Raw genomic sequence first — 13,793 nt, 5'->3', positions numbered from 1 at the left:
CGCTGAGCCCGGAGAGGGGCCGGGGTGGGCTGTGGGGTGATGGGATGTAGCCTGTGGGGTGCTTTGCCCACGCAGGGGGACACCCTCTTTCCCTGGGGAGCCCCCTGAGTGTGCCACACGTCCCCCCACACTGACGCTCCTCGTCCTCAGGTGACAGCCAAGCCCTTCCTGTACCCCCTGCCCGAGGGGCCGTGCCCCGAGTGTGGCCACAACCCCGCGGCTCAGCCCCCCTTCAGCACCCGGACCTAGAGGTGACCGTCTCCGAGGACAGCTGGTGACAACCCCCACCTCCACTCAGGGGGACACGGACCCTTTGGGACCACCCGGATGGTCTGGGCTCATGGCCCCCCGTTTCCCCAGGCTGTCCCACTGATAATTCCCTTATTTATTATATTTAAAAATGTAAAGAATTCCGGGCTCTGCTGGGGGGAGGGCAGGGCTGGGGAAGCTCTGGGAGTACAAAGGGAGAAGGGGGGAAAGTCTAAGGGGGTTCTGCACCCCCAGCTGTGGGTGCTCCCTGTGCACATCCCCATCCCATCCCCATCCCCATCCCAACCCTCTCTCCGTCCCAGTGTCACCCCTGTCCCTATTCCCATCCCATCCCTGTCCCGTCCCTCTCCCACCCCCATCTCCATCCCCATCCATCCCCATCCCAACCCTCTCCCCACCCCAGTCTCACCCCTGTCCCTATTCCCATCCCATCCCTGTCCCGTCCCTCTCCCACCCCCATCTCCATCCCCTCCCCAAGGACAGCTGCTGGCCGCTGGGACATCGCGGTTTATTGAGCCGGGAGCCGCTCCCAGCCCGGGGCCATGCCCGAGGAGAGGTGTCCCCGCGGACAGCTGTCCCCGCTGTCCCCTCAGGCCGTGTGCCGGCCCTGGCGCCGCTTGATTTTCCTCTTGAGGAGCAGCAGGTCCAGGTAGAGCAGGCGGCCCAGGACGGCCGAGGCGCAGAGCAGCCCCCCGTGCACGGCCCCCGCCAGCCCACAGGAGAACACGTCCTGCCCTGGGGACAGCCACCGTGGGACGGGGACACCCCCGGGGGACACACACGGCCACCCCCGGGGCGGGACAGAGCCACCACCCACTGCAGGGACACCCTGGGGACACCATCCGGAGCGTGGAGCTGGTCACGGGGACAGCAGGACGTGGGGACAGAAGGACACGGGAAGAGCAGGACACGGGGACAGGAGGACACGGGGAGAGCAGGACACGGGGACGCAGCCCCTCACCTGTCATGTAGAGGTTCCTGACGGGCGTGTCGGGTCTGAGCGCGGCCAGCACGGCGGGGCTGAAGCGGCGCAGGTTGTGCTCGGTGCCGTACATCGCCCCCCGCTCAGCCCCCAGGTAGTGCTGGTTGCTCAGCGGCGTCGCCGCCTCCACGAACTCCACCTGCAAGGGACGGGGACCCCCGGCGTGTCAGGGGGGGGCACCCCGGCCCTGTGGGACACCCCAGCCCGTCCCCTGGGCACCTTGTCCCGCAGGTGCGGGAAGCGGAGCAGCGCCCTGTCCAGCAGCCGCTGGGCGATGTCCATCTTGTAGCGCTCGTAGTCGGGGCCGCGGCGGCGGGGGCGGCTCCCGGCCCACTCCTCGAACCATTCGTAGCGCGCCATGGTCAGGATGGTCATGCAGGACCTGCCTGCGGGGCGGGGACAGCCGGTGACACCAACGTGGGGGTGATGGTGGCAGCGCCCACCCCGTGCCGGGGGCATCGCGGAGCCCCTGACCCCGCGGAGGGAGCTGGGGGGGGGGGGCCTCGGGACCCCCCCGGAGGGTACCTGGGTGCCGCTGGTCGTACGTGGGGTCCTTGGCGGCGGGGAAGGTGACGAACATCATGGCCAGGTTCTCGGGGACGTCGTCGCGGCTCAGGGCGGCGTAGCGGGTCATCCTGGAGGGACACAGGGGTGTGACACCCACCGTGCCCCCCAGCCACCCGCCGTGCCCCCAACCCCCCCGCGATGCCGGACCCCTCACATGGCATCCAGGTCGTTGTGGGGGTAGATCCAGAAGTTGGTGGGGGGCAGCCCCAGCTCGGCCGCGCTGCCCCGCAGCCCCACGAACACCAGGAAGGAGCCCATGCCCGGCCGCAGCGCGGCCAGCAGGGAGCGGACACCTGCGGGACACGGGTGGCACCTGAGCGCGGGCAGGGACACGGGGTGGCACCTGAGCCCGAGCAGGGACACGAGGTGGCACCTGAGTGAGGGCAGGGACACGGGGTGGCACCTGAGCCTGGGCAGGGAAACGGGGATGGCACCTGAGCCTGGACAGGGACACAGTGGTGGCACCTGAGCGCGGGGAGGGACACGGGGATGGCACCTGAGTGCGGACAGGGACACGGGGTGGCACCTGACCCTGCCTGTGCCGGGGACACACAGGTGGCAGCTGAGCCCGGGCAGGGACACGGGAGTGCCAGGAGCGGGGAGGGTGTTGGCATGCTGGGGACACCAAGGATGCTGGGGACACTGAGGATGCTGGGGACACTGAGGACTCGAGTGCCACGGGGACACGAGTGCCACATTACCGGGGTGCCCGCGGACGTGGGGGGGCAGCAGCTTCCCGAAGGTGTTGAAGACCCCCGCGTCGGAGATGACCAGGGGGGCGCGGATCTCCAGCTCCTCCTCTCCGGGCCCCGCCCGCACCGCCACCCCTGGGGACAACGGGGGGGTCAGGGGACACGCGGGGGGGGGTTCAGGTGACACGGGGGGCGCAGCCATCGCATCCCCATCCCTCGGGGGTGGGGTGGGGGGGGGTCCCGGTGCTCACCCAGGGCGGTGCCGTCGGCGCTGACGAGCACGCGCGTGACGGGGGCGCGCACGAGCACGGCCCCCCCCGCGCGCTCGATGACGGGCACGGCGTGGAAGGCGACCTCGCTGGCCCCCCCCCGCGGGTACCAGGCCCCGCGCTGGTAGTGGTGAACCATCAGCGCGCTCACCAGGAAGCTCGAGTCCCGCGGGGCCGTGCCTGCGGCGACACCGGGGCACGCGGGCACAGCTGGCACCCGCCGCAGGGCAGGACAACCCCTCCCGTGTCGCGACAAAACGCTCCTCGCCGCGATATCGCCCTCACTCTTTGAAACGCAGCCCTCCGCTGTCGCCAAGGTGACCTCCTACACCGCGACACAGCCTTCCCGTATCGCGACACGGCCCCTCCCGCCACACAGCACTGCCCATATCGTGATGGTGCCAGCCCATGTCGTGACACCACCCCCCCCATTGCAGTACTGCCCTCCTCCTCCACCCGGCGCCCTCCCTGTCGCGACAGCCCCTCCCTGTCGCGACAGCCTCTGACCGTAGAAGAGGTATCCGAAGAGGGCGCGCAGGTCGCGGTTGGGGGTGAGGCGGGCGGCGGCCTGGCTGTGGCTCGTGGTGGCCATGCGGAACAGGGGGGACAGGCGGGGCAGGAGCCCCGAGCGCAGCAGGACGGCGACGAGCCAGCGCGGGGACAGCTTCAGCAGGGCCAGCAGCACCGCGTGTCGCGAGGCCACCTGTGTGACATCGCCGCGTGCCACCAGCGACACTGCCCTGCCTGGCCACCAGCATGGCCTCAGGGCTGTCGCTGATGTGGCCCCCCGGCCACCCGTGGCTCAGCAGCTGTCCCCCCAACATCCATGTCCTCATTGTCCCCAGAACTTGTCCCTTCCATCACCCGTGTCCCCTCTGTGTCCCCTCTGTGCCCACTGCTTTTGTCCCCACCGTTCCCCCCACACCCATCACCCATGTCCCCACGGCACTATCACTTGTGTCCCCACCGTTCCCACCACCTTTTCCCCCCACACCCATCACCCATGTCCCACCAGCACTGTCACTTGTGTCCCCGCTCCTCCCACGTCCACCCATCTGCCGCGTCTGCACCAGTGCCACCATCCCAAGCTGACCCCTCCTTGGGGACGTGCCACCCCCGTGGGGATGTCCCCCCAATATCCATGTCCTCATTATCCCCAGAACTTGTCCCTTCCATCACCCGTGTCCCCTCTGTGTCCCCTCTGTGCCCACTGCTTCTGTCCCCACCGTTCCCCCCACACCCATCACCCATGTCCCCACACCACTGTCACTTGTGTCCCCACCGTTCCCACCACCTTTTCCCCCCACACCCATCACCCATGTCCCACCAGCACTGTCACTTGTGTCCCCACTGCTCCCACGTCCACCCATCAGCCGCGTCCCCACCAGTGCCACCATCCCAAGCTGACCCCTCCTTGGGGACGTGCCACCCCCGTGGGGAGGTGACCCCAGGGCCACACCTTGGAGAGCTTCATGAACTCCCTGATGGCCTCCTTCTCCTCGGGGAACTGCTCCTCCAGCGCGGTGACAAAGGCCACCTTGCCGGAGCGCAGCAGGTAGCGCCGGGGTCCCAGGGTCACCTCGTCGTAGGGGTCAGGCAGGCGGTGCCAGCAGAGCTGCCCGTCTGTCACCTGGTCCAGGGCCACCCGCAGGAGGCTCCCCTCGTGCAGCTGCCCCACGCAGTGGATGCCTGTGGCGTGGGGACAGGGGACACGGTGGGGGACAGCGGGGACGGGGCGTGGACACGTGGAGGGAGCAGCCGGGGAGGGAAGGGTTTGGCTTTGCCTGGTGTGGCACTGAGGGACAGGGGTGGGGTCTGGGAATGGCAGGGACACGGCAGGGATACAGTATGGACACGGCAGGGACATGGCAGGGACATGGCAGGGACATGGCAGGGATAGGACATGGGAATGGCAGGGGTACAGTATGGACACGGCAGGGACATGGCAGGGACACAGCAGGGACATGGCAGGGACATGGCAGGGACATGGCAGTGACAGGGCAGGGACAGGGCAGGGACACAGCAGGGACATGGCAGGGACATGGCAGGGACATGGCAGTGACAGGGCAGGGACAGGGCAGGGACACGGCAGGGATACAGTATGGACAGGGCAGGGACGGGGCAGGGACACAGCAGGGACATGGCAGGGACATGGCAGGGACATGGCAGGGACAGGGCACACACCAGGGCTGGCAGCAGGTTCACAGTGGGGCTGCAGGGACAGGGGGTGACAGGGAGTGACGGGGGGTGACAGGAAGTGACAGAAGGTGACAGGAGGTGACAGGGCTGCCCGGGGCTCCTCACCCACGTCGAACTCGATGCCGTGCTGCTGGAAGGTGTGGCAGCACCCCCCGGCCTGCTCGTGCTGCTCCAGCACCAGCACCCTCCGGCCCGCCTTGGCCAGGGTGGCGGCCACCGCCAGGCCCCCCATGCCGCTGCCGATGACCACGGCGTCCAGGCGGGCCGGCACGCGCCGGGCGCTGAACCCTGCGCACACACACACACACAGACACACGTGTGACAGTGACCGCCAGGGGACACCGGCCCTGCACAGCCTGCGCTGCACGGGACACACGGACACACAGGACACATGGACACATGGACACACAAACACATGGACACATGGGACACACAGACACACGGACACACGGACACACAGGACACACTGGACACACAGACATACGGGACACACGGGACACATGGGACACACAGGACACACAGACACACAGGACACACAGACACACGGGACACACGGACACACAGACACATGGACACATGGGACACACGGACACATGGACACAGGGACACACAGACACACAGGACACACCGGACACACGGACACACGGACACACAGATACAGGGACACACAGGACACACAGGACACACGGACACATGGACACACGGACACACAGGACACACGGATACACCAGACACACAGACACACGGACACACAGGACACACAGGACACATGGACACAAGGACACACGGACACACTCACGCTGCTTCAGGACCCTGTCCCGGGCGCGCTGGTCGGTCACCAGGGGCCGCGGTGGCCCCGGGGGTGGCCCTGCGAAGGGGTTGCCGGACGGGGCCAGCAGCCGATGGGCCACCCGGGCCAGGGCCAGCACGGCCAGGGCCACCGGCAGCAGCGGCAGCAGCGTGGGCCACATGGCTGTCACTGCGTGTGGCTGTGTGTGGGCACGGCAGGGACACGGCAGGGACACACAGGGATACACAGGGACACGCAGGGACACTCACAGACACGGCAGGAACACTCACAGACACGCAGGGACACTCACAGACACGGCAGGGACACTCATGGACATGGCAGGGACACACACAGACGCACACGGACACACAGGGACACGCAGGGACACTCACAGACACGACAGGGACACACACAGACACAGCAGGGACACACACAGACACGGCAGGTACACGCAGGGACACTCACAGACACGACAGGGACACACACAGACACAGCAGGGACACACACAGACACGGCAGGGACACGCAGGGACACACACAGACACGGCCCAGCCCGGCGAGCGCGGCCCCAGCCCTCACAGCCAGGGCAGCTCAGGGACACGGGGATTAGGGACCGGCCAGTGCAGCGGCTCCAGGGACAGCGCTGCTTAAAGACACAGCCACGGACAGGGCACGGGGACAGGGAACAGGGACAGGGTAGGGGGACAGGGCACCAGGGACAGGGAACAGGGACAGGGCACAGGGACAGGGCACCCATGGACAGGGAACAGGGACAGGGACAGGGACAGGGCACAGGGACAGGACACGGGGACAGGGCACGGGGACAGGGCACCAGGGACAGGGCACGGGGACAGGGAACAGGGACAGGGCACAGGGACAGGGCACCAGGGACAGGGCACAACGGACAGGGCACCCATGGACAGGGCACTCTATGGGACTGCATGGCACCACACGTCACCCCATGGCACCCTGTGACACCCCTGACAGCCCGTGGGAGGTGCCCACGCGTGGGCATGAGGTGGGCACGTGCGTGCCACCCCAGGGTGGCAGGGTGGGAGGTGTCCACGCGTGTGCAAGGGAGCCAAAACCCCTTTGCACGCCCACAGCCCCTGCACACCCCCTCGCACCCCCTCCAGACCCCCTTGCACAACCCCCAGACCCCCTTGCACCCCTCAGACCCCCTTGCACACCCCCAGACCCCCTTGCACACCCACAGCTCCCCCCCCCCCACCCGCCTGCCGCGACAGGGAACAGGGACAGGGCACGGGGACAGGGCACCAGGGACGGGGGACAGGGGACAGGGACAGGGCACGGGGACAGGGAACAGGGACAGGGCAGGGGGACAGGGCACGGGGACAGGGACAGGGCACGGGGACAGGGACAGGGACAGGGCAGGGGGACAGGGCACCAGGGACAGGGCACCAAGGACAGGGAACAGGGACAGGGCACTCTATGGGACCGCATGGCACCACACGTCGCCCCATGGCACCCCATGGCACCCTGTGACATCCTGTGACACCCCTGACAGCCCGTGGGAGGTGCCCACGCATGGGCACGCTGACCCCTCCCGGCAGCACCAAGGAAGGGCCCCGTGCGTGTGCAAGGTGACACGCGTGTGACAGGCGTGTGACACGCTCACCCGCACGCCCCCAGCCCCAGACCGGGGGGAAATGGAGATTTGCAGATCGAAAACCATCAGCACCGGGCGGGACAGGGCTGGAGGGGGGGGGCGACAGGGTGGCACAGGTGACACAGGTGGCACAGGTGACACAGGTGACATAGGTGACACAGGTGACACAGGTGGCACAGGTGAAGCCAGCCCCAACCCCCCTCGCGCTCACCACAAGGGACAAAGCCGATTTTGTCTCCTTTAATAAAACTGACAGCGAAGTACCAAAAAGGAGGAAATGGCGGCAGGGACTGGGGGGACACGGGGCACGAGGGACACGCGGGCACACCCTGCCCTCCCCCCCGTGTCCCTGAGCCTTGGGGACACGCCAGGTCACCGCCCCAGACCCCCCGCAGCGAGTCCCCAGCCACAGCGCCCCCCCCGCCGGGTTAATTACAAGGTTAATTACAAGGTCGGTTAAGGGTTAATGAAGGGTTAATTACAGGGCGCGGGGGTTATTGCTACCTGGGAAGGGGTGACACAAGGGACAGCGAGGGACCCCCACCCTGGTAAGGGGAGAAGGGGGTCCCCGAGGGGGGGGTTGTGGCCTGGGGGACAGCGAGGGGACCCCCCCAAACCCCGCACCCCCCAATCGCAGGGGGGCTCCCCCAGGTTCTGGCAGTGACTCAGCTGTGGGGGGCGGGGGGCGGGGGCTGTGCCCCCCATGGGACCCACTCGGCTGCTTCTGCCCCTCCCCAGATTTAGGGGGGGACAGAGGGGATCGAGGGGCTCTGCAGAGAGAACCCCCCACGGCACCGCTGGGTGAGACACAGCCGCCCTCGGGCCCCCCTGGGTGGGTTGGGGGGCTGAGGGGAGGCTCCGGGGGTCCCTAATAGACCCAGGTGACCGGGACCCACTGGGGCTGCACGCGCAGGAGCTCCATGGCCTCCCGCAGGCGCCCGAAGGTGCGCTCCAGGTCATCGTTGGTCAGGCTCAGGTCGAAGTAGTGCCCGTAGCCGCGCTGGATGCGGCTGCTCTCCTCCACCGTGCGCTGGGCGTCCGCCTCCTGCCGCACAAAACGTGCCTCAGTTTCCCCGTCACCCGCCGGGATAGTGGGGAAATCCCATCGTGAGCTGCGTGTCTTCCCACATCCCAAAACCTGCCTCAGTTTCCCCGTCACCCCCCGGCATAGTGGGGGACACTTGCTGCGACCTGTGCATCCTCTGCCCCCCCAAACGTGCCTCAGTTTCCCCATCACCCCCCAGGGATAGTGGGAAATCCCATCGTGAGCTGTGTGTCTTCCCACATCCCAAAACCTGCCTCAGTTCCCCCATCACCCCCAAGGATGGTGGGGAACACCCACTGCGACCTGTGTGTCCTCCTCCTGCCCCCCAAACGTGCCTCAGTTTCCCCATCCCCCCCAGGGGTAGTGGGGAAAACCCATCATGAACTGTTTGTCCTCCTGCCCCCCAAACGTGCCTCAGTTTCCCCATCCCCCCCAGGAACGGCAGAGAAATCCCATCACAAGCCGTGTGTCCTCCTCCTGCCCCCCCGAACGTGCCTCAGTTTCCCCATCACCCCCAGGAACGGCGGAAAAATCCCATCACAAGCCGTGTACCCTCCTCCTGCCCCCCCAAACGTGCCTCAGTTTCCCCGGGCCCGCACCGTGAGCTGTTTGGTGGCCACGCCGCTCTCCAGGGCCGCCCTGTTCATGGCCCGCAGCCTCTCGGGCCCGGGGGCTTCGATGAACACCACGAAGGGCACGAACTCCGCCGTCCTCAGCACCTTCACGGCCTGCCCGTGGGGACAGCGCTCAGCCCCGTGGCCGGGGGGGGGTTCCGGCTGTCACCGTCCCCTCGCCGTGTCCCCAAGAGGCGTCCCCCACCTGCGGGTTGACGTCCAGGATGCACATCTTGCCCGCGTCCACCACGGCGCGGATGGAGTCGATCCTGGTGCCGTACAGGTTCCCCTCGTACTCGCCGTGCTCCAGGTACCGGCCCGCCTTGATGTCCGCCTCCATCTCGCCCCGCGACACGAAGCGGTAACCCTGCCCGTCCCGCTCGCTCTCCTTCGGCTTCCGGGACGTGTCTGCCGGGGGGGGACACGAGTGACACCGCGGGGCCCGGGGTCCCGGCCGGGAGCCACCACGGGGACACGAGTGACACCGCGGGGCCCGGGGTCCCGGCCGGGAGCCACCACGGGGACCCGAGTGACACTCGCCCGGCCGGGAGCCACCACGGGGACACGAGTGGCACCGCCCGCCCGGGAGCCACCACGGGTTCCCGGATGCGGGCAAGGACGATCACAAGGGAGAGAGATGCTGGCAGGGGACAGGGATGGCAGGGACAGGATGCTGGCACGGACAGGATTGAGCACAGGGGACAGGGACGATGATGGGGTGCAGGGGTGGTGGCAGCGGACAGTGACGCTCCGGGGGACAGGGATGAGCACAGCGACAGGGATGGTGATGGAGCACAGGGGGTGTTGTACGGGACAGGGACGCTCCGGGGACAGGGACGGTGCCGGGATGGGGGGACAGGGACGCTCCGGGGACAAGGATGAGCACAGAGGACAGGGATGAGCACACTCCGGGGACAGGGACGGTGCCGGGATGGGGGGACAGGGGCGCTCCGGGGACAGTGACGCTCCGGGGACAGGGACGGTGCCGGGGTGGGGGGACAGGGACGGTGCCGGGGTGGGGGACAGGGGCGCTCACAGGGGATGGTGGTGCCGTAGCGCGCCTGGTCGGACATGATCAGCTTGTTCTTGAGGCTGCGGCGCCCCACGCCCTGAGCCCCGATCAGCACCAGCGTTTTCCGGCGGAACGGCGGCATCCGCGCCACCTCCTCGTAGATCAGCAGCTCGTGCCGGTCGAACTCTGGGCGAGGGACAGGGCTGGCACCCGTCCCTGGGGACCCCAGGGCACCCCGTCCCAGCGGGTGCCACCACCTCTTCCCCGGGGGAGCGCCCCGGGACACGCACCGGCGTTCTTCGTCGTCAGGTACATCATCCTCTTCTTCCTCTTCCCGCTGAGGCTGCCACACAGGGCCCCTGCGAGGGCAAGGGGCTGCCTGAGCTGGGGACGGGGACAGGGACAGGCACAGGGGACAAGGGGCACGGCAGCTGGGATCTTCTGCAGGGGCAGTGCCGTGGGGACATCTCCCTGACAATCAGGGACTTCCTGCGGGGCAGTGCCGAGGGGACAGGGCCCTGGGGCGACGGGGACATTGTCACAGGGCGCAGAGGACCCGCCGTGCTCCCCCTCGGGTGGTGGCCCTTCCATCCCCCGCCCCGCCAAGCCGTGTCCCCGCGGCCAGGCGATGTCCCCGTACCTGAGGACGGGGCCACCTCCCCGTCGCGCTTGACGAACGCCTTGCGCTTCTCCTCCAGCAGCTGGCTGGGCACCAGCCCCGCGCTGCCACCCTCCACGTGGCACGCCTGGGGACACAGAGCCACGCATGGGGACCCCCCAGCCCCGCGGGGACTCCCCCAAGCTCCACAAGGAGCCTCCCCATTTGCAGGGACTCTCCTCAGCCCCAAACCCCGATAGGACACGCATCCCGAGCTCCAGGAAATCCCTTAATTTCCAGGGACCTCTCAGTGCACACAGGAACCCTCCCCTGCTCCAGGGACCCCCCCCCCAATTCCCCAGTCCCCAACTTTACAGGAATTCTCCCAGGCACACCCCAAGCCCACAGGGACCCCTGGATCTCCCCCAGAACCCCCTCGCCCTCCGTGGCCCAGGATGGAGCCAAAGTGCCACCACCCCCCCAGGCCACCCCTCCAGGGCCCCCCTGACCTGCCACCAGTTGGGGTCATCCTGGTTGACGATCTGCAGCAGGTCCCCGGCCATGAACTTGAGCCCGGCCTCCTTGCAGGGGATGAGGCTGTCGGTGGCCGGGTCGTAGTCGAAGTGACACTTGACAAACACCTGGCGACAGGGGGGGGTCAGCGCGGGGGACCCCCGCACGCCCGGGATGCCCCCTCCCCACGGCGGGGGGACACGCGGGACCCGTGTCACACGCAGCCACGCGGGTGTGCCCCGCTAGGAGCCCCCCCCGCCGGGGTGTGCCCCCTGCGCCCGCCGCAGCCAGCCCCGCACGGCCCCCGCGCACACGCAGAGAGCTCCGGCCGCCGCCGCCGCGCCCCACGCGACCACCACGGCGACCCCCAGGCACAGCCCCAGGGCCAGCGCCAAGCACACGAGCGTGCCCAGCGCCGCCAGCGCCGCGCCCGCGATGGCGCACATGGGGACGTGCGGGGACACACGGCCGTGTGGCACCGCGCCGGCCGCAGAGGGACAGCCTGGGGACAGCCCGCGCGGGGACAGGCCACGCGGGGACAGCCCGCGCGGGGACAGCGCTGCTTTGTCCCTCGGAGACGGGGGTGGCTGGCACGGCGTGGGGAGGGGCAGCGCAGGGCACCCTTTGGCAGCCGGCAGCGGGTCTTGTGTGGGGACGGGGACAGGGCAGGGACCACCAGAGCCCGGCAGAGAGGGCACGGGGGGGACACGGAGGGGACATGGGGGTCCCACCAGCCAAGGGGCGCATGGCACGGGCAGGGGGACAACAGAGGATGGGAACAGAGGGCGGGGGGAGCTGTGGGCAGGGTGGTGGGTGCGGGATGTGGGTGGGATGCGGGGTAGGGTGCGGGTGGGATGGAGGCGGGATGAGCGGGTGGGGATGCAGGGCGGGATGCAGGTGGGATGCGGGTGGGGATGCAGGTGGGATGCGGGTGGGGATGCAGGGCGGGATGCAGGTGGGATGCGGGTGGGGATGCAGGGCGGGATGCAGGGCCGTACCTGGCGGGGCGGGTGGGGCTCCTGGTAGCTGGGCAGGATCTTGAGCACGACGCTGCCGCTGGCGTGGCGCAGGCTGTCCTGCAGCGCCCGCGGGTCGCTGCCCACCTCGCGCCCGTTCACCTCGCGGATCACGTCCCCCACGTGCAGCAGCCCCTGCTGCGCCACCATCCCCCCGTGCAGGATGCGGGCGATCACCAGCTCCCCCCGCTCCACCCGGAACGTCACCCCCTGAGGGGACAGCCCCGCTCAGCCCCCAGCGGGGACACACCCGTGACACACCCGTGACACCCGCCCCGCAGCCAACGGACACCCCGCTACGGCCCCAGCACCCCAAAATGCTCCCAGTCACCCTAAAAATCCACCCGGCGCCTCGCAATGCCCACTGCACCCCAAAATGTTCCATCACCCCACAACGTCCCCGGTACCCCATAACGATGTCCCCATCCCCTGCAACGCTCCAACACTCTGCCGCATCCCAAAATTTCCCAGCACCCTCAAATGTCCCACCATCACCTCCCGGCGCCCCCGCAGCATCCCCTGCCCCCGAAGGTGCCACCAGGTCGGGCTCACCAGGTTCTCCCCGGCTGCCTTGCGGATGCCCACCATGCGCACGGCGTCGGGGGGCACCGGCTGCGACCCCAGCGAGGGCTCCGGGCCGGGGCTGCTCGGGGGGGGGTCGTAACTCTTGGCGGCCACCGAGTCGTGGGTCTCCAGCAGCGACTAGGACACGCGGGGCCGGGGGTGTCACCCCTGTGTCCCGCACGCCTGGCACACGCGTGTGGCGCAGGACGGAGGGTCCCGCACGCCTGGCACACGCGTGTGGCGCAGGACGGAGGGTCCCGCACGCCTGGCACGCACCTGGAAGTGCGGTTCCCGCAGGATCCGGGCCAGCTCCGCCGCCGCCCCCTGCGCCTCGGGCCGCGCCAGGCGCCCGATGTCCCGCAGGATCTCCTGCACCAGCGCCAGGTTGTCCCCGCGCACCGCCTCCAGCTTCCGCTCCTCCAGCCGCTCGTGCGCCTGGGGACACCGGGGACACCCCCGGGGACCGGCGGGTAAGGGCGGAGACCCCCAAGGGCCGGGGGGATGCGGGACCCCCGGGGCGATTCGGGATCTCCAGAGGTTGAGGGGATCGGGGACCCCGCGGTGGGACAGGATGTCCCCAGGGACCCCCGGAGCGGGTTAGGGACCCCCGGATGCAAGGGGGGCATGAGGGACATCTGGGGGGATTAGGGACACTCGGAGGGGCCGAGGGGATTCCGGAGCCGGGGGCTCAAGGGTTGGGGACAGCAGAGCTGCTGGGGACCCCCAGGGACAGGGGGAATTGGGGTCTGGGGGTGTCGGGGGGGATTAGGGACCCCTGGGTGTGGGCAGTAGGGACACACAGAACCCGTGCACACACACGCACACACGGGGGGCACCCCCAAACATCCCGGGGGTGCCGAGGGGGGGACCCGCGCCCCCCGCGCCCCCACGCCGCCGTACCTTGGCCAGGGAGCGGACGATGGGGCTCTCCATGATGCCGCGGAGGAAGATGAGGTCAAGATCGGCCACCCCCGGGGTCCCCGGGAGCCCCATCAGGTTGTCCAGGACCTGCTGCATGGCTGGGGGGGGCGGG

At 68.9% G+C, this 13,793-nt stretch overlaps 2 protein-coding genes across 2 annotated transcripts; both read right to left on the bottom strand.

The window, feature by feature from the left end:
• Positions 1-859: 859 nt before the first annotated feature.
• LOC121352440 (all-trans-retinol 13,14-reductase-like) lies at positions 860-5,950 on the bottom strand. Its single transcript, XM_041465391.1, has 11 exons — positions 5,779-5,950; positions 5,085-5,267; positions 4,240-4,469; positions 3,288-3,483; positions 2,763-2,960; positions 2,521-2,646; positions 1,974-2,112; positions 1,778-1,887; positions 1,472-1,638; positions 1,232-1,391; positions 860-1,005 (listed from the first exon to the last, which is right to left on the bottom strand). Exons 1-11 carry the CDS (start codon positions 5,948-5,950, stop codon positions 860-862), a joined length of 1,827 nt encoding a protein of 608 aa, XP_041321325.1.
• Positions 5,951-7,845: 1,895 nt separating this feature from the next.
• On the bottom strand, positions 7,846-13,778 carry MPP2 (membrane palmitoylated protein 2). The gene is made up of 11 exons (XM_041465398.1): positions 13,661-13,778; positions 13,037-13,195; positions 12,749-12,898; positions 12,179-12,406; positions 11,177-11,308; positions 10,710-10,815; positions 10,360-10,428; positions 10,094-10,255; positions 9,263-9,465; positions 9,043-9,171; positions 7,846-8,443 (listed from the first exon to the last, which is right to left on the bottom strand). The coding sequence occupies exons 1-11, from the start codon at positions 13,775-13,777 to the stop codon at positions 8,267-8,269; spliced, it is 1,632 nt and encodes a 543-aa protein (XP_041321332.1). The 5' UTR covers position 13,778; the 3' UTR covers positions 7,846-8,266.
• Between the last annotated feature and the right edge of the window lie 15 nt (positions 13,779-13,793).

The sequence above is a fragment of the Pyrgilauda ruficollis genome, unplaced genomic scaffold (genome assembly GCF_017590135.1).
Source record: "Pyrgilauda ruficollis isolate IOZ18807 unplaced genomic scaffold, ASM1759013v1 scaffold189, whole genome shotgun sequence".
Lineage (NCBI taxonomy): Eukaryota > Metazoa > Chordata > Aves > Passeriformes > Passeridae > Pyrgilauda > Pyrgilauda ruficollis.
This window is presented reverse-complemented; position numbering and strand designations above follow the sequence as displayed.